Below are 17,444 nucleotides of genomic sequence, written 5' to 3' on the forward strand. Positions count from 1 at the left end.
TGTAATGTAATGTGCTTTTCATTGTGATTCATGATTTTTGCTTTTATTATTAATAACAATACTTTGACAAAATAATAAACAAAATAAGAAAAAAAATAACACTGTAATTAGGACACAGCTGTTTCTTCTGTATCTCCGGGGAAGAGAGGTTGCTGGTTGGTCTGGGTTAGTAAAAAACAACGTGGTGGTGGAATGAGGGTGAGTTTGAAAGGAAGGTAATCTATAAGGAAGCGGAGTGAGTGATGATTGAGACAGTGAGGGAGGATATACTATCTGTGATGTGAGGTGGAGACAGGAAAGAAAACGAGCGGCAGGAGAGAGAGCTTCCCATACTTTTACGGATAAGGCACTTAACATACAAACAACTTTAAAGCATAACAACAAAACAGCAACATTCATTTCTGGAATCCTCACAACTCTCAAACACTAAACTGCTAGAAAATTATTTAAAAATCTTTTACCTCCTTAACATCAAATAACAACACCTGTAAAACCAGTTCCATAAACACAATCATACCTAAAATCATTCAGTTAGATCTACATTTAAAATTCTAACCCAGGTTAACAAACATAACCCAGGCTACAAGGCAGTGAATTGAAGAAATCTGGCCCCTATTTGTAAAATCTGCAAACGGTGAACCTGTCCCATTCCAATCGAGCAACCCACCATCGCAATGATTTTATTTAGAGTCATCGGTTTACAGCGGGTAGCAGCATCAGCATGATTCCCGACTCAACTGGATCAAACCGCTTCAGCCAAACCAGAGAGGAATAACATTCAGCTCCGTCAAAAACTAGCAGGAAGCTGAGATTTATATTGCAGTGTTTGTGCTAAGCACTCGTTTCTGACTGCTCCAACAGCAAAAAACGGAGAATAGTAACCTTTGCAGGTCAGACATCTCTTTTGGAAGAAGAAGTTTTACATAAAGAGCTATGCTGGCTTAAGAATAGAACATCGATTAAAGCAAGAAAGCAAGATGTTCTTTATGTTTATAGACAAAACGGACACTAAATTTCCTCCTTAAACCTCAAAAGGCAGACATATAAATGGCACAGGCCGCACTGGAGAGCAGAGGCATGTAGTCCCGCTGCATGCTATTACAGTATATCAGAGACACTGTATGTTTGTGCAAAGACGGTGCAATAGCTGAACACTTACGTAATTGCATAGACAGAAAATTTAGAGAATTAAATGCCCTATTGTCTCAATTTCTTAAAACTCAATTTCACTCTCTTTTGTTCTTCTATTAGAAAACAAAAAAAGATGCAACAAAATAAAGCAATGCAAGATTAAAGCAGAAAGCTTTTTTTTTTAGATGGCATTTTAACAGCCATTAGCTGGCTCTAAGGCACACAGAACAAGGAAAGCTAAGAAGAAGCACCATCACCCCCCTGCTTTGTCCATTTTCTCCCGTGTCTCTTTGAATATTTTGGACTGACATCACATACTGACAACGACACATTTTCCTTTAATGACAAAGCTAAACAGCTAATGCCACTTAATGTAGTGTGTATCATCTGCCTCTCCGCCCTCTAAGGGACGAATGAATGTGTGCGAGTGTGTTTTTGTGTTGTGCAAAAGTAACAGTGTCAAATTTACTCAGGATATCTGCTGTTCTTGGTTTTAGGGGAATGGCTTTCCCCCTTGCTAGCCCACAATCCTTTCTACCTTCTCTCTCTTTTCATCCCTCCCCCCTGCTCCCCCACTGAGGGATATGAGTCCTTCTCACGTTCGTTCGTCCTCACACTTGTTTGCTTTCATTCTGTCTTGCTGTGGTTGTTGTTGTGGACTGTGTGACCGTTCTGCACCGGCCCATTTTTCTTCATGTCCTTTTTATCCTCCTCTTCCTCCCCCTCTTCTGATTCATCTGTTTCATCTTTGTCACTTCTTTCATCGTCCACTTTTTCCTGAAAAAAATAAATAAAAAAGAGTCTGAAACACGTCCATAATAAATGTTAAAACTGTCCTGGAGCTCTGACCAGTGTCACAACAAACTCAACTCATCCAGTTATGTACACGCTTATAAATGTGTGTGTGTGTGTGTGTGTGTGTGTGTGTGTGTGTGTGTGCGTGCGTGTGTGTTGTGCACAAAAGATCTATAAAAAGACATGGATTTTAATATTCCTATGTTTCTTCCATGGCTTGAATGAAATATATTGTTGTTTTATGTATTTATAGTTTTTATATGTTATATTATATCTTGTGGGTATTTATATTTGTCCAGGCTGGATGATGAGGATGTAAGCACTTCCATGATTTTAAAACAGAATAAACAGAGTCTTACTCTTTAAATTACAATTCAACTGCTTTCAGCACTTCAACATGTCAGCTGACATGTGAGTGGTTGAGTTGCATTGTGGATAATGTATGCACCAAGTTTGTTCATCATGAGTGAGGCAATGCTACAGGAGTGCAAGGCTTTGACTGTGAGTTCATCTGCTTTCTGTGATTACTCTCTAACTGACACCCAAACTCCTGAGACCAGGTCTCTAATTCAGTGCTTACACTAAAACTTCAATTTCTTTAAGGACCTTCATTTTAACTTCTTTTGCTATTTCAAATGTTTCAGCTGCAGCTTTTCGGTGCGGAGTACATTTTCTTATTTTCCTTTTCTAGTATTTTATTTCATCTCGTTTATCTTTATTCTTTATTGTCTATTTGTCTCTTAATAAATGCTGTATGATGAAGATGTAAGCTTTGAAATTTCTGAGACTAAATGGATAGAAAACAGAATATTGAACTTTGCATTCGATTTCTTTGTTTGCTTACATTGTGGGTGAGGAAGCGGATTGCCATGCGTATAATGAGCACAGCCCAAAAGATATGAAGACACTGCAGAGTCATCAAAAGTCCGTTGAAGAAGTAGTAGCCAAAGAAGGGTTCATAGATGGTCACTGGGTAAACCCAAGTACAGTAAATAATCCTGCAATAGAGATAGAGAGGCTTAAGGACAATGTCAGTTAAATAACATAAAGGTGCATATCACAATAATATGCTGAAACAATTGTTTAAAACGTCGTGTGCGTGGTTGTGTGTGTGTGTGTGTGTGTACCAGAAGGGGAAGATGACCAGCCGAGTGATGATGAAGATTGCAGCAAATACAATGAAGATGTAGTTACAGGCATTTCTCCACCCAGCATAGTTGAACATCTTTGCAGACTGTCAGAGGGACAAAGAAAGAAAATGTGTTTAATAAATCAGCTGCAGATAAATATATAGTTTGTTTGTTTGATGAATGAAAGTGGTACTCGGTTCGCATTCAACTAAAGATTAACTAAAGTGTAGTTTCCTCCACAAGGTGGCAATGTGTTACCAGTGTGTCTGTATTTGTCTCAGTTGAAGATTCATTGCACTTGGTGAATCATGTGTGAACAGAACTTGCAGGGGATGCAGCATGGTAGGTATAAATGACATCAACATAAAATATGATGTGTGTGATGAATATTCATACTGGCCCCATTCATATGTTTGCTTGTGTGCTAATCAAAATACTATGAATGTAAGAATGGCATTTACCTCCAGGAAGTAATCGGAGGAGTCGTGAACCAGCATGATGAGAGTTCCAGCACGGATGTAGTTAACGCACCAGGAGAAGCTGATGAGGAGGATGGTAGCCACATGGTGGACAATCTGCTCCTTGAAGTCCTAAAAAGAAGGCACAAGGAGACATGGTTGTTGTGCTAAAACAAGGGACATGTTGGGAATATATATTTATGTCTCACATGTTTTAAGTGTGTGTGTGTGTGTGTGTGTGTGTGTGTGTGTGTGTGTGAGAGAGAAGTATTAAACTCTGCTTAAGAGGCATCTAGGTTGGAATAATCTGTTGAAGGAACACATTGTGACTCTTTTGCAAGATTTCTCCCACTGTGCTCAGCTGACCCTGGCTGAGCAAAGTCCAAATACTCACACTCTCACACACACACACACACACACACACACACACACACACACACACACACTCTGACATACAAACACACGTGTAACAGCAGTCTAATGTTCAGCCAGGTGTCAAACTGATCAGATAGTAAGAACAGACTTTGTCTTCCTCTTACATACAGTGAATCATGATGTGATAACCACATTAAAGTGGAACACAAACTACTGTTTGTATAGATTATATTTGTTTTCCATTAACAGTTATTGCTGTGTATCTTTTCCTTCTGTTACCGTTAACATGTTGCTTTTTTATACCACCTGAACTAAGGAGAAGAGATGAATAAATAAATTCACTCACTTTGCGTTTGACATCAGAAGCCACACTGAAGAGCAAAGAGCTGTAGAAACCCAGCTCAATCATATAGTACCAATACTGAGATGGCAGGAGAGTCTGAAGGAGAGGAAACAGAGCTTTACTTTCAAAATCAATACACCAATTTGAGCAAAAATATATTGGGAACTAGGGCTGCGACTAGCCATTATCATCACTATTACTGATTGATCTTATTATCTTTATTCTCTTGATCAATTCATTAATAGTTTGGTCTATAATAATGTCAGAAATAGTGAAAGATGTCCATTATAAGTTCTTAGAGCTCAGGCTGACACATAAGAAATGTTTGTTTTATATGGCAAAGACTCCAAAAGCCAAAGATATTTTGTTGATTATTACAGAAGACGGTGACCAACCAGTTTATTTTTATATTTATGTTGAAAAACCTACTTAAATGATGAACAGATTATTTAAATTAAATAATCATTACTCTATATTAGGAGGGTGTCTTGTGATTTGTGTCTCAGGCTTTCTGCAGTATTCTTCAAATCAAATTTAAAACTTATTGAGACAACAAAGAATGCAATTCTATATCTTTTTCACAGTCATAACAGGCAAAGAATTGCGTCCTACAACCCGGAAATGAGTTAGCATTGTTGCACTCAGATGCATGCATGGTGCATTCAGTGTACATCCCAGAGTCTTACCAGCACAGGGAAATCTTGCCACATCTCCTTCAGGTCATACAGCCACGGTTTCTGGAAGGAGAGATGCGATTTGAATGAGACACCAAAGCTCGACAGGTGTATTTATATCTACTAACTCAGCATGGAAATGAGTCAGTGCTGTTTCTCTAAAACTGCAGGAGATGAGGTTATCACAGCAAAAAAAAAAAAAAAAAGACAGACTACTGTGGAAACTGTCATGTTACGAAGGTGACGAATGAGCATGTGAACATGAAAAGACGAGAAGAAGAGGAGTCGAGGTTAACATGGCAGTACTCACATCGATGAGGGCGGCCAGACCAGCAATGAAAGCAAGAAGGTAAAAGGTAAATCTCCAACTGCAAGAGAACACACACATATACAAACAAACTTTCTACTCAGTCAATGGGGAGAGGACAATAGACACATTTTCTACCAGCAGACACGTAAACACATCACAAACACACAGTCCCAAACACACAAGAATGCCAGAATGAAATGCCAAGCTGAATAAACAGCCCGGAAAAATGTGGCAAACTGCACTGAGAATGTCAAATCAGGACAGACACACACACACACACACACACACACAGCCAAACACGTGACACACAATGAGCGCTGTCAGACTGTTTCCTCCCTGTGAATCCGGTAACAGAGACAGTCAGGGGGTCATTCCCACTACAGCCTCTATGTGCATGTGCAAAGAGGGGATTTCACACAGGAATCACAGCAGTAGAGACAAACAGTACACAAGAACAGGAAAGTGAACACGGAGAAAGAAGAGACACTGAGAGTGTAAGTGATACACCAGTGGAAAACGTAAGGGAGAGTAACAGAATGCCTGTTGTGAGCACACAAACAACAGATTGATTCAGAAGAGAAACATCATACCAAGCACAGGAAGAGACACATCAAAACAAAGATGCAGTCATGAAGAACATCTATCTGCTTACATGTCGTCGTTCACACACACATATACAGCAGAGACATACACACTCCAGACGGATTCATCTTCTTGCAGATTAAAGGGTCACTTCACCAAAATTACAAAAAAATAAGTTTTGTTTTAGTCATGCAGATAGTTTAGGTTCAATTTGGAAAGGTTCTAAGTTTTTTTTAAGTCTGTGGCCATATGCACAGTAACATCACACCTTTTTATGTCCAGTGTGTACAGGAGGAAGCATTACAGCGAGCTTGTATGGGCCCTTATGGGCACCTGACTTGTTTTAAGATAGACTTGGAAAAAAATGCGAACCAATCCATTGAAATGTTAAAGTGCTAAGAAAACATTTCCAAGCAAACAAGCATTTACTGTAGAAAATCATGTGATATGTTCAAACTTTGCAAAACAGCTACTGAGTGGACCTTTGGTGAGATTTTCATTTTGTAAACTGCTGTTTCCAAAGTCAAGAATGATTTTTACAGAGGTTATTCCTTTAGTTGAAGAGGAAACGGCTCACAATGTCTTCTTGTAATTTAGGTGAACTGACCCTTGTCGACACACATTAATAATGACCATGACAATTAAGTGAATGGTTACAACAGTGACGCCACTACAGAGAAGTTCTACATTGAGCACAACACATGGGGTGGAATAATGCATGAACAAGTCTTCTATGAAAGTGTTGAAGTGTTTGTCTACATGCATTGCAGTCCTAGTGATGCTAACAGTGAGATGCTATCTGTTGCTGTTTATGGCCCTCTCTTAGATATGGTTATCTGTAGTCCTGCTCATATATTCTAAGTGTCATCTGTTACCACGGTGTGAATCCTGCCAGCTGACCCTAGCTAGTTTCATTAGCCTCGTATTATCAGGTGATCATGCTGTTGGTTTAACTCAGTTAATGCTCACACATAAACATGATCAACAGTGGTGACCCTGTTGCAGAGGCCCTATGCTAATGAGTGTGAGTGAAGGGATTTGTGTGTGTGTGTGTGAGTGTGTGTGTGTGAGAGAGAAGAGTCGGTGCTACAGGCATGGTAGCAGCGGAGTGGCATTGTAATGAGTGCATGTTAAAAATAGAGGGCTACTTTTGCCCTCAGAAATGTGCTCATATAGCCAGAGGAACGCATGGGTTAGCAGCTGTTTCAACCTGCTCCATAACTCTATAGACATATGTGCATATATATGTTTAAGTGTGTATGCGTGTGTGTGGGTGTGTGCGCATGCTTACCTGGCCTCTCGAAACTTTTTGAGCAAACTCGGCCTGTCCTGGTTCCTTCGTCTCCTGAACCATCGCTGCACTTGTCTTCCTGAATAGCCGGTCTGCTTGCAAAGACTTGCTATTGAAGTCTGAGGACAGCACAGGGAGATCCGATTGAAGTATTCAATTTCCTGACCAAACACACAGCACACCACTCTGTCTTTTTAAAGTGGGTGTGGGTGTGTTCGAACACGTACCTGTGTGGGGTTTTTGGTAATGTTACAGTAGTAGGAATCCAGTGTGGGGTTGTGAGGGACTTTGAGCCGCACCGTCTCTTTCACCCCGAGCAGAGAAGCCAGGGGTGTAGCCACCGTCCTGCAATCACAAAAAGGTTGTAAAGATTAAAAGGAGATGAAATGCAGAGAATTTAAAGACAGTAATAATACATTTTATTTGTATAGCGCTTTAAAAAGGTACTCAAAGACGCTTACAGTACAGGGTGCAATCACAGAAACTCTTTTAATTTGTGAGAAATTCATTCAAATTGGAGGTAAACGAAGCATATAGACTTATTTAAATCATTTGAGGTTAGGATGATGAAAGTCAGGATGACGAGAGGTAAGTGTTTATACAAACAATTTAAATAAATAAGTACTATAAAAAACAATATGAGTCACTTGAAAGAACGCAGCTTTACTTGTTCTAGAGAACAGCACAGCATTAGGAACATTAAATATTAGCAGAGATAAAAATAACGGATGAATATAATAAAATAAAATAAAATAATTTGAGGTCAGATGATGAGATAACGATGGGCAGACTAAAGGAGAAAGAAAAGGAAGAGAAGACAGCCATCAAAGGAAAAAAACAAGAGACTGGACAGAAAATTGTTTAAAATACAGAAGGAGCTAATTTTTTAATTAATAACCAAAGACTTCGATGAGGGGCACAGATATTCAGTGACTGACCTTTCAAAGACCTGACGGATAATGAGGAATACAAGGGCGATGGGAAGCGCAACCCACAGGTCGTGGGCTTTGGCGTACACTCGTCCATCCCGGTCCTCCAGGTCAGCCCAGCCCAGGCCCTCTGGAAACCACAGCCTCTCCTGCCAGAACCACTCGCTCAGCCCAAACAGCATCCTGCAACACGGGAGACACAAAGAGTCAGCACCAGCTCTACGGGTTTATCAGGTGGTAAAGCTAAAGGCTCAAGTTCTAGAGGCAGAATCCACACCCTAACAAATACAGTTCCACCTAAAATCTGAATTCACAAGACATCTGTGACTGGGAATGTTCGCTACCATGCCATTAAGAGAATTAGATGATGGCACCAATGTTTCCCTCTCACTGGAAGCTTGCCCGTAGGTTTTTTTCCTAATGCATATAACAGAGCACAAGCAGCATGCTGGGAGCTCAGCGGAGGAGGCCCAACGTGAGGGAGGAGAAATCAGACCAACAACTGATCTTCGTGCTTTCAACATCAGCACTTTCCTGAACTGTTGACAGCAGCTGCGAATGTTGTTTTTATATACAGAGAGTACGGAGATGAAATTTTTTTGCTGCTAAGTTCAGGGAGTGGCAGAGAAAAAAAAAAAAAAAGGGGGGGGGTGGCGTTGAGGGAGAACTAGCGGCTGAGAGATGTGAGTCATGATTCATCCACACATCTCTGGAGTCCCCTTGCAGATCTACAGTAACTCCCCTTCCACCCGATGCAGCTGTATTGGGTGGAAGGGGAGTTCCAAAGCCCTGCAACCGCTTCACTTCCAGTCCCATCCCCACCCTGCTGCTCCCCACCAGTAATCAAGAAGGATTCCCTCTTTGAGCCATGTGTAATACCCCCCCCCACACCCACTCCTTCGACTTTATCTTTAAAATATGCAGCTGAAATTAGACTCGGATGTAAAGGTCTGGTGTAGGTTTGTCTAAAGAGAAGCAGTGTGGTTAAGAACTAAAGTCCTTTTTCCTTTCTAAAGTTTAGGGCTGCAACACTGCAAACATTTACAATATCAAATAATCTACTCATTAGTTCCTTCATTAAGAGTTTGTTCAACAAAATATCAACAAGATAGAAAAACTTGTTCATTCAAACTTATTTTTTGTTTGCTGCTGCCTTTGATTGAACCAGATTCAAGGATATTAATCAATTTCTGCATTTTACTACTGTATTGTATTTTTTAAACTGCACTGCAACTATTATTCTGTTTTTAGCTTTTTAGTGTTTTAATGAATGTTCTTAATTGTTTTTAAATCTCCTTTTCTTTTGCATTATGTTTTGATGCTTTTAATGGTTTTATGTGAAGCATTTTGAATTGCGTTGTTGAAATGTGCTATACAAATAAACTTGCCTGGCCTTCATTCATATTTCCTGGATTCCAGAGGTGATTTCTTCACATTGACTTTCTTCTGACCAACAGACTGAAAACCCAAAGTATTCAGTTTACTATCACACAAAAACTAAGAAAACAGAAAATAGTCACATTTAGAAAGCTAGAAACAGAGTATTGTGACTTAATTAATTGTAAAGAATTGTTTTTTTTGATTGGTGATAGACTTATCAAGATTTAGTGTATATAGTGTTGATTGTTGTTGATTGTTTAATGTTATTGTGTTATCGTTTAATGTTATGCACCTTCCGCCATGACAAATTCCTTGTAGGTGCAAACTTCCATGGCAATAAATGGTTCCGATTCTAATCGCTTCAACTTTACAGAAGTTGTAAAATGTTAACACAATCATTGTCCTCATCTTTGTCTACCGTCCATGAGACAATGTCACGCATGAGTGTGTTGGTTATTTTCCACATCATGTCATGTTAGTCATGGCCCCCGTTTTCCTGTTGCAACAGCACGGCTGGCCGAGCCCTCCCTCTCTCTCTCTCTCTCTCTCTCTCTCTCTCTCTCTCTCTCTCTCTCTCTCTCTCTCTCTCTCTCTCTCTCTCTCTCTCTCTACCCTCAGCCCAGGTTGTGGTGGATAGGAAGGGTGACACATTTTTCCGAGTTATTTTGCCAACTCTTCCACTTCAGTAGCACTACGCCTCACTCCTCCTGGTGTGTCCTGACAGATCTCGTGCTCTGCTGAGCAGCTTGTTTGTGTGCATGTTTGGCTTCATGAGGAAAAGTGTGGTCCAACCAAAAAACAGATTGCTGAATGAGCTTCTGAGCACATGTAAAGATGGTTCAGGGAGACTCCGTTGACGTCCGAAAATAAACAATCATAAGGGAAATACTTGCAATTAAACAAGGAAAACGTCTTTATATTTTGTATCGCTGCAGTGCGGAAGCGATTTAGGATTTGGTAGAATATTTTAGGGTTTCTAGTTGAGATCATCCAGTGAATGCAGCATGTTACGGCTCTTTCCCCACACAGCTTTCCAAACAACACATTCCATTGGCCCACTGGATCATATGACTAGACTCTGACCATTTCAAAGGCCCAATAAAAATAAAGGATGGCTCTGGCAGGGGAGGGAGAAAGGAAGTTTTCTCACTGTCTCCTCTCACCTATCCTCACTGTGAATATACATTATGAGGATTTAATGATTGTAAACACAGAACTGAACTTCAGGCTGGCAGAGTAAAGCTCCAGATGTTACCGAATCCTAGGTTTAAATGGATGAAGTAAAGGTAACAGGCCTCAGAGAAAAACCTAAACAGAGCAGACAGGAACCTGGTACAGAGTCCAGGAATATTTAAATAATGTAAACACACAGCCACTATACCAAGGGAGCGCTTCACCTTTCACTCTGCATGGATTAATAACTTTTTATGGAGTTTTAAAGTAACCTAACACTTTGTTTATCTGAATGATAGGAGAGTGAGTCGACAAGAGCAACATAAGTCATGAGACAGCAGCAGTGAGTCACTCAAAACACACCATCTATTTGACTGTGGCATGGCTACCCATTTACTCACATCCATCCATACTTAAGCTGTTCACTCACTGCTGACTAAGAGTACATCCACATTACTCCGTTTTCGTTTGGAAACGCATGTTTTGCTAGGGTTACACTGAGCGTCCACACTACGCCGGCGTTTTGGAGCACCGTAAACGGAGGAGTTTAGATACGATCCCGAAGCCGGATAACTTTGGAAACTCCGGGTAGCGTATTTGTGTGGACGGACGGAAACGCATACGTTTGGAAACGATGACGTAACACCCGCGATCGACTACCAGGTTAACTGACAACTGATTACAGGCATTGCTGACCTTGTTGTCTTTACTAGCAGCTGTTGTCCAGTTAAAGTCTGCATGTCTGCGGAAGAAACAGCTGTTATTGTAGCGATCGGTGAGCGGCGAGAGAGAGAGAGAGAGAGAGAGAGAGAGAGAGAGAGAGAGAAAGAGAGAGATCAGTGAGCGGGGAGAGAGAGAGAGAGAGATCAGTGAGCAGAGAGAGAGAGAGAGAGAGAGAGAGATCAGTGAGCGGGGAGAGAGAGAGAGAGAGAGAGAGAGAGAGAGAGAGAGAGAGAGAGAGAGAGAGAGAGAGAGAGAGAGAGTCTGAACGTTAAGTCTGAAAAATAAAACGTATTAAACTTTCCACGAACTGTATCTGTTTGAGTTTATAGAGGAAGATTTGAGAGAAGATTTTAAGTATCAAACACATACTTACGATCATTAAAGACTACTTTATTACTCTGGTTGCTTAGTTACAAAATACGACAATCTACTTCCTGTTTACATCAGCGCATGCCCAGTGAACGTGAAGAGTTGTGTAGCCTTAGGCTACATCCACATTACTCCGTCTTGTCTGATCTGTGACTCTCATGAATTATTAATGAGGAGATTCAATCAGTCAGCAGACTGATTTGAATAGGCCTGTCGGGAGGTGTAAAGGTAAAATCCTCTCAAGGGTGAATATTTCATGATTTCTCTGTCATACATGAAATATATTTAACTGAATAGATTTGGCTCTGGACTGTTTGTTTGATACATTCTCCTATTTGAAGAGGTCACATTGGCCTATGGGAGATTCTATAATGGATGCTTTTTCAGTATTTTCTTATATTTTATGGACCAAACGATTAATTGAGAAAATACATGGCTGACTAGTTGATAATGAGAATAGTTGCTACTTGCAGCCCTAGTTTAAGTGCTGTTTCGGTGTACATGTACTACTGTACATGTAATTTCAGCACTGACAAGAGTAAAATGAGTAAAGTAAAAACATCAATATCAGTTCGACTGTAGATTACAGTAAATATTAAGTATGTCAACCTTCTAAACTTCCATTTATTGTAGTCCAACATGCAGCCTCAGTTTACAAACTATGAAATCCTGAATGCACATGTTGTGAGATGAAATGTCTGTTCATGCTCTCTACGCACCGGTAATCAGCTTTAACTCGGGTCATGCGTTTGGACATTTTCAGGTTGAGTCAGACACATCCTTCACATTTTACACGTTCCTCTGGATCTCGGTTTGGCCAAAATACAGTTCATGGTAATTTGTACTAAAGTGCAAGAGACAGCGGTTACGCAAACGCAGAGATTGCAGGAAATGATATAATGCAAGTGGGAGAAAATGTCAAATCATCGGCAAAAGCAGACAGCCAGTCTGTGGTCTGCTGTGTTACAGAAAGAGATCACAAGAACATCAACTTCAATTCATTCTACGCTGATCTGTGACTCTCATGAATTATTAATGAGGAGATTCAATCAGTCAGCAGACTGATTTGAATAGGCCTGTTCGGGAGGTGTAAAGGTAATATTGTCATGTTGATTCTCCCAGATCCTGACGGGATTCAGCCCTTTGAGTAAGTACAGTTACCTCGCCCAGAGCAATTAGACGGCCCATGGGTCTATGTGAGGCTATTCTTTCTGTAGAGTAGAGGCTCTAAATGCTAATGATTCCTGTCTTCAACTGAATTACTGATTAGTCAGTGAACAGAGCTGAAGAAGCATACATTGTAATCATTGACAGATGATAGTTGGTTGTTTTCTGTCCAGATTAGGGAGAGATAAACCAAAATCTAAAGCCTATAAAAGATATTCTCACGGTTTTGTGGCGCTAACATAATGTTTGACCTGGATGCTTCCATCAATAAGAGGGTTTCTCTTCCTAATGAATTATTCAGTTTGTCTTTCAAAGTGACTACCACAGATAGTAAGTAAGTATCTTATAGTCTGGGGAACAATAACTTTCGTCATTTATTAATACGACTATTATCTTTTGGATTAATTGTTCTATGAAACTATGAGCCTGACTCTAAAATATATACGATTTACAGTGATATATATATCAAAGACAAGCTGCAAATCCTCACAATTGAGAAGATGGAACAATCAAATGCTCAAATACTCAATAAATAACTCATACGATTCTCCCCTCTTACTATTTGATTAATCGACCAATTGTTTCAGCACTACTGTCAGGCTTTGATGGACTTCAACCAAAGATTAACATAATGTTTGACCTGTATGCAAAGCTTGACAACACATGCACACATATTTGGCTATTATTATGTCATAGATTTGCACACATTTGAATATGAACGAGTGCTCATGGTGATATAGACAAATATCACCTGGATCAACAAAACAACACTATCCCATCATAATTATCAAGAGTCTAAACCTACCATATCTCAATTTAAGAGAATCGTACTCTCATACAATCTCGTATATATATATATATGTGTGTTCACTGTGGTTTTCACAGTAGCCTAAATGTAGCTATTCGATAAGGGAGACATTAGAGGAAGAGCTAAGTGAAGACCACAAACTCAAACAAATCACAGTCATTAAAACAAACAGATACCATTTAAAAGGGTGTACACGTGCTATGACCCGGAGCACTTCTGTCTGTAAACTCGTGGTGTTGTATCACCGGCCTGTAGTATGTTACAGTGATAATGTTACAGTGATAATGTGACATAATCTGCTGCTAGTTAGCAAACTTTAAAAACCGACCCAACACTGGGCCACGCGCCAGGCTTCCCCCTGTGTCTTCATTAGGTCCTCCTATTATACAACCGCGGTCAATGGTTATTAACTTACTTTCATATCGTTACGACAGTACCTCGCCGCCCAACGTTTATGTGGGGGGGTTTTGCCGTTAAAACCCCACAGGGGCCCGTTTGTTGTGTTTAATTAACAGATTTCTAGATGAATGCGTAATGACGTCTGAGCGAAGTAAAAGGATGCTGCGCGTGCGCCCACCGTTAACGCAAAGATACACGAATAACGTCGACTCTCCGTACATGAAAGTGAAACGGTTACGTTACTTACTTTGGTGTGTTTCCCTCGTAGTGAATCGTGAAATGTGGCTTGCGGTTTAAAAAAAATATGTTTGTATTTCCCCCACAAAGTCGTCCAGGTCCCTCCTAGCTAGCTAACTAGCTAAAAACCTAACGGTCCTGTTGCCCAGCCGTTAGGATCCGAGTTTAGCATCCGCTCAGATTTTTACACCTTTCCATGGCGTACAAAGTTTGTTTTTTCTCCCAATAACGACACTGATGAGGGGGTAAAAACAGAAAAGTGCCTCCACATGGGACAATGTGTGAGATACTGCAATGCGACCCCAAATTTCTCCTCTCCACCACACACAACAGATGTTCAGTCTATTTTCCCTTTTCGTCTTCTCCCCAGCAAATTTCCCCCCGTCTTGTGTGTTCCTGGGAATCTGCGGGCTCTGTCCGGGTGTCGGGCCGGGCGGAGGTGGAGGAGGACGGGCCGGCACGAGAGCGGAGCGAGAGGAACAGACAGGGGGAGGAGTGAGAGGATAACGGAGAGGGAGGGACAAAGATGACGTCCGAGCACATGAGAGCAGTTAGCTGATACATCCATGGCTGACACACACACACACACACACACACACACACACACACACACACACACACACACACACACACACACACACACACACAAACACACGCATCCGCATTTTGTTTCCGCTCAGAGAAAAGTTTAATACATGAGAATGAGAGTTAGTTGTTGGCAGAGCCCTGTAGTCTGGTCACATACTTTAATTTTCTGTTGTTTCATATTTTCATGGATGATACAACTACCTTCTTTTTTCTCGGGTCACAGCGTTTGCCTCAGCTGACATTTGACCTCCTTGTTTTGCAAATCTCGCATAATCTACTGTTGCACTCATTTACTCAGAACCGTCCAAATATATCCACATCAGCTGAATGTAGAATATGTCTTATTGATTGCTTGATACTGTAGCATAGCAATATCATTATTTATTTGGAATACTTTATCTTCTGGTATATTTCTTGAGGTATTTAACTGCCCCTCAGAGCCACTGGCCAACACCTACATTAGTATATGAAGTCACCTGAAACTATCTCCTGTCTATCTCCAGTCATCATTTACTTAATCTTTAAAAAAAACAAGTGCCTTTAAACTTTTAAAAAAAACAAAAGCAATTCCAAATATTTGCCTTTTTGCAGGGCAGTGCAATGTTTGCACTTCAGCCACAGTGGAGCAAGTCTACAGTGCTATCCTTGTGACCCACCATGAACTATAAAAAAAGCTTGTGAGGGGTGACATGCTGACCTGCTGTACAGAATGACTTTCAAGGTCTGACTAACCTAGCGCCTGTAAAACAGCTCAGGCCAGATACTGACAGTTTGAACTTCTGCAGTGGGTTCATGTGGACACGTTCAGTGAGGTGAGATGCCCCTCATATGAAAAGTGAGATGTCCCTCAGGTGAGATGCTCCTCATATGAAGGTGAGATGCCCCTCAGGTGAGATGCCCCTCAGGTGAGATGCTCCTCATATGAAGGTGAGATGCCCCTCATATGAAAGTGAGATGCTCCTCATATGAAGGTGAGATGCCCCTCATATGAAGGTGAGGTGCCCCTCATATGAAGGTGAGGTGTCCCTCATATGAAAGTGAGATGTTTCTCATATGAAGGTGAGATGTTTCTCATATGAAGGTGAGGTGCCCCTCATATGAAAGTGAGGTGCCTCTCATATAAAAGTGAGATGCTCCTCATATGAAGGTGAGATGCTCCTCATATGAAGGTGAGATGTTTCTCATATGAAGGTGAGATGCTCCTCATATGAAGGTGAGGTGCCCCTCATATGAAGGTGAGGTGCCTCTCATATGAAAGTGAGATGCCCCACATATGAAGGTGAGATGCCCCTCATATGAAAGTGAGATGCTCCTCATATGAAAGTGAGATGCTCCTCATATGAAGGTGAGATGCCCCTCATATGAAAGTGAAATGCTCCTCATATGAAAGTGAGATGCTCCTCATATGAAGGTGAGATGCCCCTCATATGAAAGTGAAATGCTCCTCATATGAAGGTGAGATGCCCTTCATATGAAGGTGAAATGCTCCTCATATGAAGGTGAGATGCCCTTCATATGAAGGTGAGATGCTCCTCATATGAAGGTGAGATGCCCCTCATATGAAAGTGAGATGCTCCTCATATGAAGGTGAGATGCCCCTCATATGAAAGTGAGATGCTCCTCATATGAAGGTGAGATGCCCCTCATATGAAAGTGAAATGCTCCTCATATGAAGGTGAGATGTTTCTCATATGAAAGTGAGATGCTCCTCATATGAAGGTGAGATGCCCTTCATATGAAGGTGAGATGCTCATCATATGAAGGTGAGATGCCCCTCATATGAAAGTGAGATGCTCCTCATATGAAGGTGAGATGCTCCTCATATGAAGGTGAGATGCCCCTCATATGAAAGTGAGATGCTCCTCATATGAAGGTGAGATGCCCCTCATATGAAAGTGAGATGCTCCTCATATGAAGGTGAGATGCCCCTCATATGAAGGTGAGATGTTTCTCATATGAAGGTGAGATGTTTCTCATATGAAGGTGAGATGCCCCTCATATGAAAGTGAGATGCTCCTCATATGAAGGTGAGATGCCCCTCATATGAAGGTGAGATGTTTCTCATATGAAGGTGAGATGTTTCTCATATGAAGGTGAGATGCCCCTCATATGAAAGTGAGATGCTCCTCATATGAAGGTGAGATGCCCCTCATATGAAGGTGAGATGTTTCTCATATGAAGGTGAGATGTTTCTCATATGAAGGTGAGATGCCCCTCATATGAAAGTGAGATGCTCCTCATATGAAGGTGAGATGCCCCTCATATGAAGGTGAGATGTTTCTCATATGAAGGTGAGATGTTTCTCATATGAAGGTGAGATGTTTCTCATATGAAGGTGAGATGCCCCTCATATGAAAGTGAGATGGATCATTCACATTCCTGAGGACACAGAGAGCGTCCAATTGTAATAAACAACTTAAAGAAACCTTTACTGAATATTGTAGGCCCAGTCGTAGTAAGTCTAGTAGTACGTTTCTGGTGAAATGTTGAGATTAATGCTATCCATTAATTTATTATGCATATAGGAACACACAGATATATACATAGGTCTGTCAGTCATGATTGCAATGTCTATCTATGTT

General features: G+C 40.8%; 1 protein-coding gene across 1 annotated transcript; it reads right to left on the bottom strand.

Annotated features, from left to right (window-relative positions):
* Positions 1–15: 15 nt before the first annotated feature.
* LOC137891208 (ceramide synthase 2-like) lies at positions 16–14,732 on the bottom strand. The gene is made up of 11 exons (XM_068735710.1): positions 14,285–14,732; positions 8,028–8,201; positions 7,317–7,434; positions 7,090–7,208; positions 5,217–5,274; positions 4,919–4,969; positions 4,236–4,328; positions 3,518–3,646; positions 3,054–3,160; positions 2,771–2,924; positions 16–1,908 (listed from the first exon to the last, which is right to left on the bottom strand). Exons 2-11 carry the CDS (start codon positions 8,198–8,200, stop codon positions 1,759–1,761), a joined length of 1,152 nt encoding a protein of 383 aa, XP_068591811.1. The 5' UTR covers position 8,201; positions 14,285–14,732; the 3' UTR covers positions 16–1,758.
* Positions 14,733–17,444: the final 2,712 nt, after the last annotated feature.

The sequence above is a fragment of the Cebidichthys violaceus genome, unplaced genomic scaffold (assembly GCF_023349555.1).
Source record: "Cebidichthys violaceus isolate CVI_PGR_0920_01 unplaced genomic scaffold, fCebVio1.0.p SCAF_7, whole genome shotgun sequence".
NCBI lineage: Eukaryota > Metazoa > Chordata > Actinopteri > Perciformes > Stichaeidae > Cebidichthys > Cebidichthys violaceus.

Excerpts from the sequence above, each read along its gene's own strand:
- LOC137891208 (XM_068735710.1), bottom strand. The coding sequence starts at position 8,200 with ATGCTGTTTGGGCTGAGCGAGTGGTTCTGGCAGGAGAGGCTGTGGTTT. Across the intron at positions 4,970-5,216 it reads GTCTGGCCGCCCTCATCGAT|AAACCGTGGCTGTATGACCT; the intron begins GTGAGTACTGCC and ends CTCTCCTTCCAG. Across the intron at positions 1,909-2,770 it reads TCCGCTTCCTCACCCACAAT|GAAAAAGTGGACGATGAAAG; the intron begins GTAAGCAAACAA and ends TATTTTTTTCAG.